We start from the raw sequence: 19,280 nt of genomic DNA, 5'->3' as shown, positions 1-19,280 counted from the left end.
GATGAGTTCAAGGAAAGTTCATAAATGACTTGTCTTATGACAATTTAATGGAGATCTAATGAGTATTGATTTACTCCAGTACTGGACTCTCTGCAGGTATTGATCCATACGTTCATCTTTTAGTCTGTCATCTATTCTGGTTATCTCTCCTGGTCCCTTAAAAAACGAAGATGCATGTGTTGTTTCTAACTTTCCTTAAAACTGCATTTTTTCTAAGTTCAAATTTACAAGGACTTCACTGGCTGCAAAAGAAAACCAACCCATTGTGTAGAAATGTAAGAAAATAGCCACTCTCTGAAGATATTAACTCAGTAAACAGTTTTCAAATGAGTTTATGATCTCAATCAAATTTACCTCTACACGTCATGTTGTTCCTTTATGGTCCTGTTTAGGTATTAGGGCCTCTAACTAACACAGAGACCTAGGAATCAGGATAAAGGATAAATAGTTTGTTTGTACTCGAAGAGTCAGCTATTCAAATTTTTTAAAAGAAACCGTCCCCGAAACTGAACTGGTGACGTTGGTTCTAATCCAAGCATTCACTTTTCAAGCATTCAGGTTGGGAAGGAGGATTGTCGATGCTGGTTGAGGACGTCCAGCGTGGAGGTCACTTACAGAGTCGTGTTACAGCCTCCTCAATCCAACATTACAGCCCAAATGAAGGCTCGTTTATTCTCCCTCTCTCAGCAGTTTCTGCCTATTCGTGTATCCTTCTCTAATGGCCCCGAGGTGGATTACAGTGAATAATACAGCTGCAATTATGTCAAAGCATGAATACAGGGTTGATGCCCCACTATAGTTTGGTGATATATCTATTTGTTCGGTCCAGGACGTTGAGATGTGGAGGCTGATGAGGATTCGAGCTATTGCTGACCAGAAAAGAGCACTTACACAGTCCATTTCCCTCCTGTGCTAATTAGCATGTCAACTGCGAAGGCACCTCCAATGAAGCGTTCAGGGGTGGGTGGGAAAGAAACAGGGCCAGTCGAGGAAAGCTTTCCGTGCCATCAAACTGCCACTAATACCTGACCTTTGCATGAGTCAGAAAGGGAAAACTGCACATGCTTGTTCAGAAGCATGCGTTAGTTTAGAACGGATGTATTAGTTTGTGTCATTTTGTGAGTGGAAACTGGCAGGTTTTTAGTGTTCTCCAGAGCTGACGGGTGATCGTTTGCTTTGCGGTGCTCTAAATGAAGAGCTCGGTGTCCTCACGCAGCCAGTGATGAACACAGTTCTTCTCCGTTCTCAGCCTTCATCCCACTAGAGCTGTTTTTGAATGAATGAAAAAGCAGCAATGGGATTGTGGGGAAGGAGGAGAAAGCTCCTGCAGCAGCCTCAGGAAACGCCGATCAGGGCCTAACCATGTGGCAATTGAATGCAATTTGAGGCACATTAAAAGTGTTATTATATTTAAAGCTGAGGTATTTCAAGAATCCCGCTTTTTGTTCATGCTACAGCTGTCAAGGCTTAATCTTGCATCACTAGCCCCTTTTTTCCTTCCTACTTCAAGAGCAGGTTTTCATAATGATGGATGATTGCAGCTTAGACAAGACTCAGGTGCTGTGGCTGTCATGCCCAAAGGTGAAATAGAATCACTTTCCCCCGTTGTTCCCCCCTGGATGAGTAGCAAATGCAGACGGAGCATCATCAGCATTCAAACTGCACCCACAGACACACTGCACTTCTTCCATGAATACAGAGTGACTCTGTATTGGTTAATGTAAGGTGCTGTTTTCACTCTGTATTCTCGCACACCCTAAGTTTATTATCTCCAAAATGAAGTCGGTTGTGGCACACATTCACAGAATAAGGTCAATCTTCCAGGAATTGTTCACCGAAAACTAAATTAGAGGAGAGGGAGAGGTTGTGCCCTGCAGTTTTCCCTCATCACAGCGGCACTGCAAATTCCCAACGTCCCCCATCGTATTCTTTTTCTTTTTCTTCGAATACAGTATGAAATATGGCTTGCGTTACAGCGCATGCTGTAATGTGCTTGGGTTGAATCTACTGCATGGAAAAAAGCAACACAGTGACCTAAAACATATAAAAGGGACAGGTAAGGGGGCCACTGAGGCATTAGGCAATGTGTACCTACCATCCGGAGCCATTATGCCTAATAACATCAGCAAAGCTCTTCCTATACAATGTATTACCATGACTTCTAAGCACTGTTCAATAATTTACTTCATGAAGACAAAGGGGTATTAAAAAGTCTTTCATAAGTGCAGGTAAATGGTAATTTACGCTGCAGTATGGCATGCAGAGTAACTATTGATTATATGTCTTTCAATCTGAATATCCTCCTCTCGCCAGGCATCCGTCTAGTGCCTCGGTTTTCACTTAAGCGGATGTGCATATTTTGCGTCTTCATCTGCTCTCTGTCCCTCCGGGGATGCATAATGCCATGCATTACATAACAGCGGCGCTTCCATTCACCAGTGCTGCGGCTCCAGGAATAAACATACGGTCACGGTTTTTGCCTTTTGTCGCTCATTGTGTGCCGATTTCTATTTTCTGTTCACCCACTTCTGTCACTTCGGGCCAGCTGCTCCAGCCTGTCCTGCTTTCCCACCTCAGACAACCCCGCCCCTGTTCTCATCCCATTCCATATACAGTGTATTCCCAGCTCACCTCTGCACATCTTCTAGCCTGTCTTTGTTCTCCGTGCCGTTGCTTTCCAGTGTTATTTACTCTGTTTCTGTCTTATCTGTTATTGTGGATTCTGTCTCTGTCTGCGTCCTTGTGATTGTTTGCCTACCTGGTTTCGCGCAACCATGTGCTTTTTAAATTAAACTTTTATTTCACGATTTTGCCTGGTTTGTCTTTGTGGATTTGGTCTAGGCATTCACAAAAGAAAATTGCACAGAAACTTAATAAGAAATGTGTTCCAGCCCTTTATAAATCATCTGAAAGCACAAAGTATTAAATAGACCCTCTTTGACGCACTTCACCTCCTTATTCAGTATTTCTTTTGGATTCCATCTTCTGCAGCCAACGTCCAATTAAATCGGCCCTGTTCATTAAGAGTGTGAATAAGCCCTCATCACATTGTGGTGGCGTCTCTAATGGATGTTGTGTTCCAGCAGCAGAAGCAGAAGCAGTTCATATCTTCATCGACTCTGCGGTTCGCAGACGATCCCTGCAGCAAGGCCACTCGCCCACTCCGTGTAGTGAAATTAGATAATAAGCGTAATACACACACACACACATCTCTGCGCACTGTGAACCCAGCAGCCGTTTGTGCATAAGGTCAGAGAGACTGACCATGGAGCCAAAGCCATAACAAACCCTGCTTCTGATTCCCAAGAACTTCATTCATTTGCAGGGAGAAATCCCAAGGCTGCTTTTCACCTCGTTTTAGGCTGGCACTTGAAATGCATTTGTAATGACATATTGTGCTCTTCTGGCATCTCCGCCGTTGCCAGCTAAGGTCACCTCAATATCCCATAAACCCCCCCATGCCTATTAGAAGAAGTAAATTATGCTCACATTTGATAATGGTGTTTGCAGAGGTTATCGTGTTGTTTGTGGTTTTCTAAACTGAGGACACTAATAGAGCAGATGTGGGTCCACAAACCATGTGGATATCTCTCTACCAGGTACATTCGCAGAAGCCACCCTGCATTGTGACATCGAGTCTTGGGCTCATTTTGATTCTACAAGAGGTGAAAGGGGTTGGAGAAATGTGCTGAGGATAGCACTCTGTCCTTCTGGTTTACTTACAGCACACTATATCTGCTATATAATGCATTAGGGATTTCCCATTTCCTTGAGCCCTTTGGTCCAGGTTTGCTCCAGGTACCGTGCGGGGAACCGGTCGAGTGTCAACCCTGCCTAATACACAGGGCACTCGCCGTGCTTTACCTCTGCTGAGCCAGCACGCTCATTAAGTCCTTCAACTACTGAAACTCAATGGGAGACCGTCCAACCGTCTGCTCGCCTCTTAGGATTTTCGGCATGGCTGCACCGTCGGTCCAGAGTGAGATATTTATACGAGCCAAATGTTTGTGTGCCTCTGCAGGGAGGGCACTTTATGTGGAGGAAAGCAGGCACTCGTAAAAAGGCACTGACTTCACATAAATACATATTTATTCTCCAGGAGTGTCACCTCTTATTCTACGCCTCTGCCCCAAAGATATCTTCATAAGCACCTTCGATGTCAACAGCAGGCAGCAGAATTCGCATTTAATTACCGTCTCGTGTGAAGGAGGTCTCCTGTTATGAGCTCCATTTATGTATTTATATCTCATTGTCCGCATGACAACATCGCCCGGATTTTATGGTCCTTCATCTCTTTAAAGGGCTAAGTGGACTGTGTTTCCGTGCACTGGTTCTGAGCCGACTTGGAAGAGGCGGCGATAAGGCGAAGGAGCTTCACCCTCCATCTGCAGCACGAATAAGTAAAGGAGCTTTTCTCTCCTGCGGTAGAGTTTGTCTGTATTTGGACCAGGGCTTTGGTCTTTGGCTGTGTGCTTTGTAGTCCCGCTTAACTTGCAGGCCCCGTTTCCCTGAACATCTCTCCGAGTCTGGCACAACTGCCTCACTTTGTGGCTCCAATCCTGAGATGACTGTCCCCTTCCTGATTCCCTACCACTCGCTCTTAATGCATAATTAAACTGCCTATGGGTTCTCGGGCTGATTGAAGAGTCTTGTTGGAATGGTGAAAAAATCTCACAGCGGAATTAGACAGGGATGTCTAATAGCGTTCCTTCTGCCATTGTCCTGACTTCTTTTTTCTTTCCTTGTCTTGTCCTTTAAGGGTAAAGGCTGTTGTCAGGTATGAAAGAGCGTGGATGTGTCAGTGCAGACAGCGGGGAAAGCTCCGGACAGGCAGAGAAAGGCTTGTCTGTCTTTAATCCTTCTTGGCACGATTGATTTAGAGTCACTCTGCAGTGAATAGGCCTTTCGGTGCCTTTTGGGGATAGAAAGTGTGGGAGGGAGACTGGCGAGCACTGCATCATTGATGGGTGCACCACTGCAGAGCCCTGAACTGGGTAATCTAAGCCCTTAGTGCCCAGTTAAAGAGGCAAAGGGATCTACCACAGCATCGCACAATTCTGGATGCTTGACTAAGCTTGTGATGGATGCCGGGAACGCTACCATGGAAACATATCAGCGCATAATTGGAAAGATAAGTCTATTTGTCTGCCATATAAGAGTACCCCGAACAGCGAGTCCCCTGATTTGTGTAGACAATATGTGCTTGACCCCATAAAACTCACTTGTCCCTAAATTAAAGTGTGCATGCTCATACAAGGCGGCACACCATGTCATCGAGGCGTCAGTCATGCGGTGTGATTTGCTAGGTAATCTCTCGCACTGTGTGAATGTGCCAAGAACTCACCAGGGGAATGAAATTTTAACCAGGCAGATATAGCTTTTTTAATCTTACACTCCGCATCGGTCTCGGTACCCTTTTTAAATTTATGTTTATTCTGAGCCTGAAAGCACCGCAGCCGCCACCGTGGACCCTGTGAATAATTTATTCGCTGTACGACTCACACCGCCTGTACTCTATTAGCTTGTGGAATGACTAGGATGCCCCAAGGAAGCTCGGGGAGATGGGAGGTGGGGAGTTTTACTCGAAGGAAGTATATGACCTACAGCTGGGTTTTTTGGACAATCATCCGGACAAATATTGGGTAAAGGGATGTTGTGGATAAAGTGGGAGCCACTTCACTTGCCCCAAGTACTTTTACACTTTAAACACTTTTGGTTTACTTATTTAAAAAAAAAAAAAAAAATGCAGGGTTTCAGCTACAGTCAGTAAAAACAAGTTGTTGGCTCAAGATTTGCTCTTGCACCTACCGGGAAACTGTCAATAGCTCGTGCCAAAAGTCAAAGTAAGGTTGCTGCTATTGACGGAGTAATTGCTTTGAATGCACTGCTTGTTTCGAATCAGCCTCCGTTTAGTGAGGCTGAACTTTAATGAAGAGGAGAGAAGGGTTTCAAATGATTTTAGCTCCGAGCTAATAATGATGAAAGACCTTAAAAAAAACGTCTTTTAGGTTTGTCGAGAACAACAAGACATGTCACTGAATATAAATCACAATGTGTGTGATAATGTTAAAAAAATATAATAATAATAATAATAATATACAAGACTTTTCGTCACACGGGTTTTGTTTCCTGTGCTCAGCTGCGGCTACCGAGGGGGAGTAAATACACCAGAAGCGCTTATTTATAAGAAATAACCCTCTCTGACAGCCACACACAAACAACATCTCCAGAGAGCGCGCACGCTTAAAATGACTCCTTTTCTTTCACAGCGTGCTTCAAAGAAGACCTTTTCTTCTTCCTGGGTAGAAAATCCAAAGAGTCTGCCTTTATTTTCAGCCTTTTTCTCTTCACATTTGATGTTTACCGATACTTTGTTATGTTTGCTGTTTTTGTGATTCTGGTTCCCCCTCTCTCCCAGCTGGCAGGGCATTGTACTGGTACGGTATCATAAATCACTGGCTTGCGGGATCACGCGACTAAAAGTGGAAAAAGAAATCTGTTCTTTTTTTTTTCTTTTTTCCCCAACTGCGGTGAATATCCTCCGTCTTAACGCCAGTGCAAAATCTGTGCCGACTAAAGCGGGAGGTTTCGTGAAAAAAACGGAGCAGAGGGGATGGTGAAGTGAAGTGATAAGTGGCTTCAGCTTCAATGGTGCGGTCGCGTTGGCATTTTCACCGGTTTTACGCTTTATTGTGTTGTGATGGTAGGAGCGCTTCCTAATTGCTTAAACTTAAAGGTTAGCCTGTGTGGAAGACATCTCCCTTGCTGGCTGATTATTTACTCACTGCCACAGGCTGGTGAACTGCGTCGAGATGCTCACCAGTGAGATCTTGAGATGAGCCGTCACAGACGACAGCGGGAATTCGGCGAAAGCTGTCATTCTCTAAGACAGGACGTGGCCTCTCTGAGTGATCGGTGTGTGAAAAGGTCTTTCCCCGCACACACCAAAGACCCCTCTACTCCCAGGCAGATTGAAACGGGGACCTGTGTCGGCTGCCTCCATGTCGCTGAGACACTTAGTGCAGCAACTGATAATTCTCAAAGTCAGCCACTCGGATGAAGGGTCAGCCTCTATTTTCTTCTTCTCTCCCCCTAAGCAGCCGTCTCCCTTTCTCTCACCCGCGCTGATCACATGTGTGACCGATCGTCCCCGGCTCTTTCACACATCTCACGCTTGACCTCTTTCACACAACTCTTCCTGTCTGGAAAAGTTGCCTCGCAGTTGTTTCACACGGGTTTATTGCAATTATTTTTCATCCAGAGCTTGTTACTGGGCTCCTCACAGTGGGGTTGCGCTGGTCCAGATAGATAGATAGATAGAGTCGCGTTTCATGTCCTCCAATTTCCTCCGGCACAAGATGCATAATGTTGCTCTCCATGTCCGTCCTCTCTGCTGGGCTTCGCCGACAATTCTCCCACAAATGACATTCAGACACCGGACTCTGATTCTGTCTTTCCAAACAAAGTGCTCTCAAAATATTGCCTAGCTCGCACGAAAAGGTCATGTATTGTCTCAGCTCGCTCTCATGCTTTGATTGATTTTCCAAGGGGGAGAGAAAAAAAAAGAAAAGAAAAGGACTCCATATCAAATACAATTACATGCGCCCACATCGCTCTCTCCCGTCAGAAGAGCTGTTAACTTTCTGAACTCAATTCGGTGTTAAGAGCAGATGGTTTTGTATTGCAGACAGCGAAGATTTTATTTTATTTTATTTTTTTATCCCCATTATCGTGGCTAGAAGATATGTTCCCATCAGCCACAAATATGAAAGTAACCTTCATTCGGGCTGGGAAGGAAGCATCTCTTGCCGATGCGTGTGTGCAGTGGAAGGAAACAAAACAGAACATCATCGAGGCAAAGCAGTGGATTTGTTTTGACAGTGTTGCAACTAAACAAGGGAACAAAAAAAAAAAAAGAGTTGAGTGCTAAAAGACTCAATCCCTCACTGACGCCGCTTGTTAAATTTTAAATGGTGGTGGAGCTGGGGAGCTCTTATGTTACCCTCTGCTGCCTAATGATGCCTTGAAAAATTACATCCATGGGTCGAGAGGACCCTTGAAGCAGAGCGTAGCCCAGAGCACGTCTCTACATCTGCACAAAGAGTTCACGTAGCATCAGAGTGGGTCAAGTCAAATAATGAGTTGCAGAATTAGTGGGAACTCCACAGATAAATAATACAGTTGAGGCTTGCACTTGAACATCAACCGATATGGATTTTTTTTTAGGGCCGATATGTTTTTTTTTTTTTTTTACTTCATTTTGGCCATTTCATTGGCCGATTCCCGATTTTTCTGATTTACATGATGAAAATGACAAAATGACAGCAAATGTTACAAGTCTCAATTTAACCATCTCCATACGTCTGTATGTAATTATCTTAGCGGCTCGGTCTGGGTGGAGTTTGCGTGGTCTCCCTTTGTCTGCGTTTGGTTTTCTCCGGTTTCATCCCACCTCCACAGACATGCTCGTTATGCTAATTGGTGATCCTTAATTGACCCTGAGCGTCAGTGCGAATGGCCTCTCGCCCGATGACAGCTGGGATAGGCTCCAGCAACCCTCCTCAACCCTAGTGAGGATAAGCGGTAGTACAAGATGCGATGAGCTGAGATGTATCGGCCAACGCATCTGCATATCGACTGATACCAGTAAAAAAAACTGAAATATCGGTCCGATATGTCGACCGATATCGATATATCGGTCAGTCTCTACTCATAGTCGCTCAGAACAAGTAAATTAAAATATTAGTGTGTAAATGGTTTCCTGCATCCCTTAAAAGTAATTAATTCCTTGGAACCAGGCCTGATTGACGCAGATGCCATAAGTGTCTTTATAGTAAGCTTGAGGATTCCTTGAATCCCTCCTTGCAGATGGGATATCAAACATCCCACAATTAAAAGGAGATAAGAAGCTCAGGGGAGGGACTTTGAGGTCAACTCAGACTTACTTGCCAAGGTCAGATAACTGGCAAGATCAGAGCTTAGTGGAGGTATTTCCCGGAGCACAGACACAAAGGTCTGATGGCATTGTGCTGCTGCCGTTGTAGTAGCAGTAGTAGCGGTGGAAGCGGGGCAGAGATTAGAGCGTGCTCCTGGTGTAGGCTCAGATCAGACAGATTGAGCGGGGTGAGGTGGAGGGGGGGGGGATTCACAGTCATTTAAGAGAGTGACACACTTGGACGGGCTCCGTTCGCCGAGCATTAAACACAATTAAGAGAAGGCACCGTATCCCTGCCCACCTGGACTCTCCCCTCCCCTCCTCACCGGCCGTAAATCCACCGATCCAATCCGTCCCATTTGTCCCCTGCTTCCCTGAACCCCTCCTCACGCTCCATATAATCTGGCCTTCTTTATAGCGTCAGCTGTATATGCGATGCTCTGCATAAGGACACGACCTTTGCGATTTAAATTGAAGTTTATATTGTCACGTTTTTAATCAGGGTAGCGTAAAAGTCTAGCCAGCGACTGCCACTGCCACTGCCTTTGAATTATTTAGAACATGGATGATTGTGAAGTAAAGCACCAGTGCACCTTTTTCTCTTAGAATTGTCCAAACCTCTCACTCAGTGAGATGCATCGCGCCAGACCTTGCGCGAAAATCGTGCGCACGGCAATCAGTGCTGGATTGTGAGCGCTCAACAGGGTTTTTATTCATCCTCAGCTATTTACGCAGCACCGTCCCCGATTCTTTCTCTCTGTCCTCGCTTTTAATTGGGCCTAATCAGAAGGCCAGTGTATTATCCCGTCCTCCGGGGCGTACTGCATCAAAGCTCTCGTCCTTGGAGGTCAGCTAGTACAAAGTCAAACCTCAGGGTTCACAGGTTAATAACAGTGAGTCTGAGCTCATCTGACATTCGAGAAGGGGGGGCAGGGGGGGGCTCGACACACAGTTTATGTATCTACAGATCCTATAGGACTCGTTAGACCCGAGGCATCCCTCAGCACATCTCGAGGCTCGCGGTTGAACCCCCTCACACATCATCACCTCCCGTCACTGGGAGTCACTTTTGAGTTCGTCGGACTTATAATGGGCTTTAAGTCACTTTGTTTGCCTGCGGCGCGACACAGCTTATCAACAGACTCGTGCCATTTTTCAACCTGAAGCTACTCTCCTTTGTTAGGGAAGTGCTGAGCGCGGCACATTAACAGTTCTGCTTTTTTGGCAGCTCAACTTTGTCAGCTTCAGAGAGAATTAGCTCTGCGTGTGGTGGATTAATTATTTTACTGTGGAGGAGTAGAAAGGAAACACTTTTTTTTCTTCTTTTTTTTTTTTAATAGAACCATATTTCTCCATAATTCCTACCTGACGAGCTCTGTGAGCGTGTGCCTCGGTGTGTGTTTGTTTGCATGCGCAGCAGGTTTGTTTGTGCATACTGCTGACAGGCGTTTAAGTGTTCTGGCACAGTGGTGCAAAGATGAGAGAGGAAGGGGGAGCGCTGTGAATGGGAAGGAAGAAAGCGCGGAGGTGCGATGATTTACCATGGCGCCTTTCCACATTTTCCCTCATTTTGGATTTCAGTTATTTATTTATTTTTGCCGTCGTGAGATTGCCGTAGGTTTTTCATTCTATTAGGTGTTTGCAAAAATGTCACCACTTAGCTCCTAGTCTATATTTCACCAGGTGGTCGGCGTGGATGACTCATATCTGTGATAGATGGACCAACACGTCGGCGGGCGGGACGCTCCGCTGCGCCACTCAAACCTTTCCATAAACACTTTCTTGCATTAATGGACTCACATTTCAGGCCTCACGCACGCATAGCAGGGGCCTGGCAGGGTGACAGGGGGGGAGATTAGGGAATTGCTCCCTCTAGGTGAAGTTCAACTCTACTGCAGGTGGTTTTGGAAAGCTTGGAATTTTTATTTTATTTTTGGGCCTCGCTGTAATTGCATCTCGTTTAATGTAATCAGTTTAAATATGCAAAACCAGCACGGCCCAAGTCCAATTTCTACTCTAATCTGCGGCAGTGCTGTTATTGGTTTATCGCAGTTGTAATTGGTGAAAGCACTCCGGCTTTTTAAGCTGTGTTTGGTGAGCATTATTATTACACCGGCAATTCTCCAGGCAGCTAGAGGCGAATAGAGACTGTTGCATTGGGCACTTTCTGCTGCTGTTTGAATTTTTCAAAGCTGCCCTTAATGCTGTGAATTGAAGTTCAGGAGTTCAGGAGCCGGGGCTGGGTCAGAAATGAATTTCTTGTTCCTTGAGAAGATAACCATTTATCTGCTGTTTGTTTACTTACTTTGTCGTCTCTCTTATCTTTTGTCTTGCAGTTATGCGGCTGCGGGCTGCTCGGCGTGGGCATCTGGCTCTCCGTGTCTCAGGGCAGCTTCGCCACCTTCTCGCCCTCATTCCCTTCACTCTCGGCCGCCAACATGGTCATCGCCATTGGCGCCATCGTCATGGTAACGGGCTTCCTCGGTTGCCTGGGTGCCATCAAGGAGAACAAGTGCCTGCTCCTGAGCGTGAGTTAAATCCAGATATATTTAGACACTGATAGCCATCCTTAATCTTTCCTCAAGTCCCCGTGTATCATTCATACAAGTGCTACCTGAAATGATATGCGGAAACAGCCACTCCAATACAATTGTGTTCAAAAGTTTGTGCACCTCTGGGGAACGTCAAAAGGTGTAAATACAAACCCTGTGGCAAATCGACCTTAAAATGTTCTTCAAATGTTAATGCATTGTTACTTTTTCATGTCACAAACTTAAAAATGGGTACGACATTCACTGGCTAAAGCAAAGAATGGAGCTACCCAGAGCTTGCTTTTCTTTTCTTTTATACGCAGACTGCTAAAAGTCTTTTCACTTTTCAACTCGGTCTTTCTTGCACAGCATGGGTAAGATCTAACCGCAGCTAGATTTTCAGTGATGTGAACGGAAGGGATGATCCCAGAGCACATGAAAAGTAACAATGCATTAACATTTGAACAGCTCGATGCTTAATGTCTGTGTGCTGCAGGCGTTGCGCAGACTTACTTTTTCTTTTTTAAAGTATGTTATTTAATTCCTGGCCGTGAACAAACATCTGCATGCAACTGTAAGTTTCTAAAAGTGGACACACACTGGTCTCAGGCTGGAGTCTGAGGGCAGGTACTGTAGTCGACTGATGGGAGTAGTTCAGTCTGCATTATATCAGACCTCAGGGGCTCACAAAAGAAAATTAGCAGGGAGCGATGGGATTCTCCCTTTCTGCAACCTGACATCATTCAGCGTGCATGTCATCCCTGACTGTAGTGACAGCCCAGTGAAAGCAGTGTCAGTCACGAGGCCTTTTGTGCAAAATACGTGGCTGATTATTCGGTGTATGTACACAGCACGCTAAAAGACATTTTGATATTTTTTTGAGCTCAATAATTGAGAACGTTCTATTATTCATTACAAAGACTATTCTGTCTCGACGCTGCACTGTTTGCCCAAAGTTGTGCAAGTGTTTTATCTTCAGCGCAAGTTAATTATGAGAGTTCACTCAGCGGAATGAGTTTTTTTTTATGCGTCCGCCGCGCAAAGAAAGAGAAACTTTCATGTATGGAAACTTTAAATGAGAAGTGGAGCCGGGGCTCTGAGTACTTAACGTCACAAACAGCTCAATCCCTTCAAGCTCTTGCATCAGTCAAAAGCCCCACCAAATCCTCAGTGTTAGACATGGCTTCCTTCACCTGCCTAACAACTGTGAAGGAGGGTGAGGATGGATGAGAGCGCTGGCGCAGGGAGGGAGAGGAGGGCTGGGAAAGATGGGGAGAAAAAAAACTTAATGGGAAAGTTCTGATGTTCCTCGTTAAGCCTCTTCCCACATGTGCATGTGATGCTGTTTAATATTTGGCTGTAATAATTGGTGCAGTGGTGCTTAGTCATCGGCTGCTGTTGTTTCTTCTTAGTCTGCGTGTCCAGCCAAACGCACCCCTAGGGGTTTGCGTGGGAGTGACGCTGAGTTTGTGGGCTTCCAAGACATGGAAACATCAGAGTAGTTTTAAATCTCTTGCAGCAAACACATTGGAGGGTTTAACCTCTGAAGATACTCTGTGGACAGCTGCCTTCGGATTAGACATATTCAAAGCCCAGACATCTACTGCAGTAAACTTTCACTCCATCTTATTTGCAGCCAAAAAGGTTTTACTGAGAAAAATTAAATAACATTAATTAAAATAATACGTGGGTGAGAAAACATTCAAATATTCTTTAAAACCCTGCAATTGCCAGCAAATGAGTGCATACCCCCACATACCCCAGTGTCACCACTTTACTTTCTAGAATCTGTTCCTTTAACTTTCAGCATCAGGAAAATGTGAAATGCGCTCAGTTGTGATACACTGAACCGGCAACCCAGATGCTCAGCTGACAACAGGCATGAACTATCTCATGTGGGCTTTGACATAAATAATGGCCTACCTCCTCTGTCCCGCGTGAGTTTGGAATTAAATGGGGTTCTCTAAAATCTAGGTTCGTGCGGCTCCTCCCGTGCCATGCAGACTTCAGCTTGGTAAATATCGTGCTGGAGTCGAGCAGGGGAAGGGAGAATTGCAGATGAGATGCAGGGCTGTGTTGGAATTAATCTTACAAAGGATTAAATCTTCCTCTCTCACACGATCACAAGCCATCCAGCTTTCTTTTTACTTCTAGTCGTCCCTTAAGTGATCTCTATTTCCGTGCATTCTGCTTCTAAGCTGCAACCATTAACAATAAGTTGAAAGAAATACTGTAAACAGGTCGCTAACCCCAACTACTGGTTAGCTTAGCTTTTATCATAAAGACTGTTAACAGCAGATACAGCGAGCCAAGCTCTGTCCCACTGTACCTCCCTAATTAACACATCGTATCTTGCCTATTTCGGTGTTGCACCATTTTTTGGGGTACGTGAAATAACTTAATCAAGCCTCGCGGTTGCCAGAAAACAATCAGACAATACGCATGTCTGGCTGAATAACAACTATGCGTTTTTTTGTTTGTTTGTATTTTTTCAACACTTTGGATTTTGTACAGATTAAACAAACAAGAGATGGTGTCTCAAGCCATCTCAGGCATTTCCATCCCGGTTGATTTGGCAACATCACCCAGTCTGCAGGCTGCAAAACAAACTGTTCAATAAAGACATCAGGCAGTAATTGGCCTCTGTGAGCAACTGTGATCAGAATTTATGCTGCACATGAGCCTGAGAGCAGAAGAAATGACAACAGTGACCTCGTTTTTTTATGAACAGTAGCAGCATGAGCTAAGCGCCCTCTCATAAAACTCATTGATTTTCTGCAACTACTTCATAATAAATGTAAGTGCATTATTTTTAATGTTCATATTAAGCAATCTTTGAAATACTAACGTAATCTTAGAAAGAGTAACTTAAAAGAGTGACTTTTTTTCCCCACAAATGTTGTTACCAGATAACTGGTTAGGGTTAAGGTTAGGGTTAGAGTTTCCAATACCAAGCGTTAGGGTTTGCGATACTAAGGGTTAGGGTTACACTTTCTAGTACTTAGGGTTAGAGTTTTCAGTACTAAGGGTTAGGGTTAGCAATACTAAATACTAAAATATAAGTACTGCAAGATTTACATCAGTAGGCTCAGTCACTAGTTTTCTACGCCACTTGGTAATAGTCAATTAACAGACATGTATTTCAATGAAAATCTTCCAGATTGCCACTTTAAGCTTCAGAAGATGCTGGTAGGCAGGTTATTTTGCATTCACATCATGGCAGGCTGTTTCCTTTCGTTTTTTTATTTTTTTATTTCTAATTTAATTTAATTTATTTGCTAATGGGCTCCTAGCTCTTCTCATCTATTGCTTGGCAAGAAAACAAGTGTGCCTCCCAAAGTGACAAAACATTGCTTCAACCTTAGCGGCTGTTTTCATGCGTAGATACCGAAGTGAGGTGCACATTTGCATTAGTGGTTATAATTTAGATGCATCACAAGTTGCGGATGGAGGCCTTGTAAGAGTTTTACCCATTATGTGGCGCTCAGATACGCCAGCACCCGCGAAACACACGGGGCTGGATTTATATTGTGTTGTGCATGTTTTTCTTTTATTGGCGCCACAAAATAGATTTACAATGCTGCCAGAGCAACTGGTAAAACATGCTGTCTTTCTCTCTCTCTGACAGTTCTTCATTGTCCTGCTGATAATTCTTCTGGCAGAGCTGATATTGCTCATCTTGTTCTTTGTGTACACAGAAAAGGTAAGTTGATTTTGCTTTCAGTCTTACATCAGAATTTTAAAGCTTTTGTCTTTTATTGCTCCAGTCCAGAGAAATTTGAAAAAGCCCCAGTCTTGAAAAGCCAGTGTCTTAAATACAGTAAGCAGTAAAAGGTGTTAGTGCGATAAAAACATGTCTGTGTTCCAGTTGCTTCCGGGATTAGTGGCCCTCCATTTTTATACTTGGTTGGACCATTCTGCCATTAACACGCCAGTCAAAGGTTAGGCCGGAGAATGCAGCCCAATCCCCACCAGTTGGTTCTCTGTAATTAGTCCCCCAGCACATTTCCCATGACCCCCGAAACGAGGTCGTGTCAGGTGAACGTGTGCGGGGTGACGACAGATGAGGATATGCAAAGCTCGGGTTATCGCTGACGTTCATGAGCAGGCGAGATTCTTCTCTGCGTTCAGTTTAATCTTACCTCGGGTATGTCTTGTGCAAAGCGCGAAGCCCCAGTTCGGTTTTCAAGGACACACTGCCGATAGATCGGTCTGTTTATACATTTAAAGTTTCTACGCCGCACCGCCCCCCCTTGGGACGTTGGCTAATTCTCCCTTTTTGTTCTGAGGTTATTGCTCAAACTTAGTCTCTCAAGCAGATAAAGGAATTCATTTAGCTGCTGATCCGTTCTCAGATTTGGATCAGGTCTCGCAGGCACACCCTGTCAGGAGTAAATATGTCTCCTTCCTTATCTCCAAAATATTACTGGTTTAACTTTGGGAAATGAAAAAAAAAAGAAAAAAAAGTTAAACCCTTGATCCCTCTGGTGGAATTTAAATAGAGAGCCTCTTGACTTCACAGCAGTGCCTTCCTATCACCTGTAAAGTCAGGGAAAGATATTTGAGTGGGGCTAAAGGATTTATTAAATGAGTCTGATCAGGAAAGATGAAATATTCCTAGGGAGGATCTATCCACTGAATACCCAGCGTGTTTGACTTTTGTCCAGTCCAAATTACAGTTTATTCTGACTTATTCCTAATGGGATGTGAAGCCACTTCAGTGCGGATCACAGCCTAATATGTTTTCCTTTATTGGTGGCTGCAAATGTCATTGGAAAGTAAGGCCATTACAGCAAATTATACGTTATTGGCAATGACATTTTCAGTCTCCCTCCAAACAAGACGTTTGGCGAAATAGCGTGAGGCTGTTTCTCAAACTGCATTAAATGCTAAAAGATTGTCACGACCAGATTAAGGACATTTGGCGTCTGTCACACAGGTATTGCTTTTTGTTTAGTTCAGTAGTCTCTCTCCTCGTGACTCCTTTGCGTCTCAGCAGCGAGATCCCGCATGCCGTGTGAGACGCTCCTCATCCTCTGCTACAGGCTGTGATCAGAGGAATCACTAATTCCCCTCTCCTATTTGATCTCCTAATCACAAGGCATTTATTAACAAGTCTGGAAGACGCGCAGTAGTTGGCAGCTTCTAAACGTGTGTCGACAGAGGCCTGCTTAGTCTTTCAAATAGGTCATCTTTAAGTCATGACGGATGCCTTGTGTGAGCTGTGATCATTCCTTGTGACAAGCTGTCACAATCTGGCTTTGCTGCAGGTGAACTTTTTTTTCACTGTGTGCGCTCAGTCACCCGGTCTCCCCCCTTAATTTCCACCACTTTCATCCTGCTTAAGAGGTGCCATTCTTTCTCCTTAATGAAGAATTTGTCTCTCCTCTCAGCCCAGGAGTCTTGCCTCCAGGTAGGGCTTATGCACGGGTACCCCCTCTTTCCTTCCACAGCCCAGCAGTGTTAAACACGCTGATTAAATGCCATGTTGAGGCCGTGTTATAATAAAGGCTGGCCCTGCAGTTAGCAACCAGCTGACTCCAGCAGATGGCTGGGCCACAAACCAGATTACAACCATCCGTCTTTAACGCCGTGACCTGATTGTGCCTCTGTCGAAAGCAGCACGCTGAGCCGAACACTATAGTGAAGGTTTATTAGCTCAGAAAGAGTAATCAGAACTTGGCAAGCAGAGACAGAAAAGACGAGGCAGAGCAGGAAGGAATGGAGAAAAAGCAGGTGGACAGAGGTGAGAGAAATGATGTCAACGCCAGGAATAGCAAGTTGAATGTATTAAGTGTCAGGGTGTTGAAATGCACAGGAATCCTGTAAAGCAGTGGTTTTCAAAGTGTGAGGCATCTGGTTGGCTAACTACAGTGCATGCGAGGGGCAAAATGGATCAATTTTTAGTAGGTTACCTCAAGTGAAAGTGAAAGAGGACACAGGAGTCTGGGGCGAGACGAAAACGGAGGAAGTGTGATTGTTTAAAGTTTGGTTTTTCATGTATTGGTCCTGACAATGCATGCAGAGCTTAATGCAGCTATGCTCTAAATTCAACTTTTTGAATGCGGTCCTTGTCCCAATTTACATGAAATGGAGAAAGTAGAATAAGTGACGGGAACATGTCCTCCTCCTGCACACTAGGTGGCGATATGTGTCTTGTCCGTGGGTTAATATGGCCCCCTTTCTGGTTGACCTGTTATGTCAAATAATAAAGAACTGGATAAGTTCACCGGCAATTCAAACAACAACAAGATGGATAATCTACAGCTTTTTTAATCTCATACGTAATGTGTGCACTTCGTATGGTGCAGATAAGATGGCGCTATCCCTCAGGTGGTTCTCCTGCCAGCTCTGTTTACCTTCTTCTTCTTCTTCTTCTTCTTCTTCTTCTGCGACCTGCTTTCTTGGATGTTTTTGTTCTGGGGTCATATGTCAGAGCAGCAGTTGTGGAGCATGTGCACACGCGTTGTCTAGTTAAACTCCAATTAAGGCGTATACATGCTGGTGAAAATCAGTTTCCAATGCATTATCTATCTTAGTCGAATAAGGAGAAGTCCAATATTACTCAGAGTAACTTAAATTGCCCAGTTAGAGTGGGATTAAGGCAATAATCAATTTTTTTTTTACGTGCTGTGTTATTTCCAAAGAGGTGCTAGTTAATGACAGTACGCAACCATGTAAATTCCACTGTCATATTGACAATAAGCACCAAAATTTAAAGACCAGGTGTGCATGGCACATACAGAGCATCAACAGTAATTAGGGGAGGCTCACTATTCTGCACTTTGAAAGCCCCTGGTCTAAAGCATTGAGCGATGTAAAATGCGGTAAAAGTGAGGTGAGATGTGAAGTTTTTTGAAAGAAAGCCAGAAAAACTGCCTGTGGATCCTATCCTACCAACTCTAACCCAACAAACCAGCAGGAGTGTCTAACTATGTGTTGTGTTTGTGTAAGGGCAAAAATTATTTTCAATCCCTTGCAATTAATTATTTTTCCATACCAATTACAGAGGAGGAGTGGGGGCCTTCTCCTCGCTGTGCCGAGTGCCCTGGCCTCAGGCTACCCTGCACGGGCTAGTGGAGCAACTCGGGGAATTAAATATCCTGTTTAATGATGTGCTGCAGAGGGCCTCTGGCTGCAATGCTGTTTGTCTCCACAACATTTATTTCAATTTCAGAGCTCGGCAATGAGAGCGACGGGAAAATAAAGTCAACTTTGCTGGAATCAAAGGATTTGACAATTAAAGCCAATGTGACCTGAGATAATGTGATGTGGCAATGGTCACATATGAGAGATTTACAGATTTACAGTGAACAAATTGCATGTGAAAAAGTGAGATTCGGTTCGTCGGCCTGAGTTCATCCTGGATAAGCGCGCAGCTACTGTCTGTCTGTTTAGGGTTTAGCTGGCTGGAGAAGAGCCAGGAACTCCTCTGCGATCTGACAACACTGAAAAAACAAACAAACTTGTCTTTATTTCATTCACAGAAACAGTAGAAACGGCGTCAATCTGCTGTGGTTTGTGCAGCTTTGACTAAGTCATATTTAAAGGGGTTTAAACCAGGGATCCCAAACCTTAAAGATATGAAGTTCAATGAAGATAGGTCATCCTGCCTAAGAGACAGCATCTTTTGTCTCTCCTTTTGGACTGAATAGACCCTGGAAACTTCAATCTATTGAGTCCAATCTTGAGAGAGGAAAATCTGTCAACTATTTTTTTTGTGCTTCACTCTCAATCACCTCCTTCTTAATGCTGGAGTCTGCTTTGGCCCGTGGTCCTTCTCAGCCAATTTGTTTAGCTTACAAGCAGCATAA

At 44.4% G+C, this 19,280-nt stretch overlaps 1 protein-coding gene across 3 annotated transcripts in view; it reads left to right on the top strand.

The window, feature by feature from the left end:
* tspan9a (tetraspanin 9a) overlaps positions 1 to 19,280 on the top strand; it is a 184,228-nt gene that overhangs the window by 147,509 nt on the left and 17,439 nt on the right. For all 3 annotated transcript variants that reach the window (XM_047596258.1, XM_047596259.1, XM_047596257.1), the window contains 2 exons: positions 11,272 to 11,463; positions 15,095 to 15,169. In XM_047596258.1, the coding sequence (XP_047452214.1) occupies positions 11,272 to 11,463; positions 15,095 to 15,169 (267 nt within the window). The remainder of the gene's footprint in view (positions 1 to 11,271; positions 11,464 to 15,094; positions 15,170 to 19,280) is intronic.

The sequence above is a fragment of the Mugil cephalus genome, chromosome 10 (assembly GCF_022458985.1).
Source record: "Mugil cephalus isolate CIBA_MC_2020 chromosome 10, CIBA_Mcephalus_1.1, whole genome shotgun sequence".
NCBI classification, from domain to species: Eukaryota; Metazoa; Chordata; class Actinopteri; order Mugiliformes; family Mugilidae; genus Mugil; species Mugil cephalus.
Note: the sequence above shows the minus strand (reverse complement) of the source record. Positions and strands in the feature narration are given on the sequence as shown.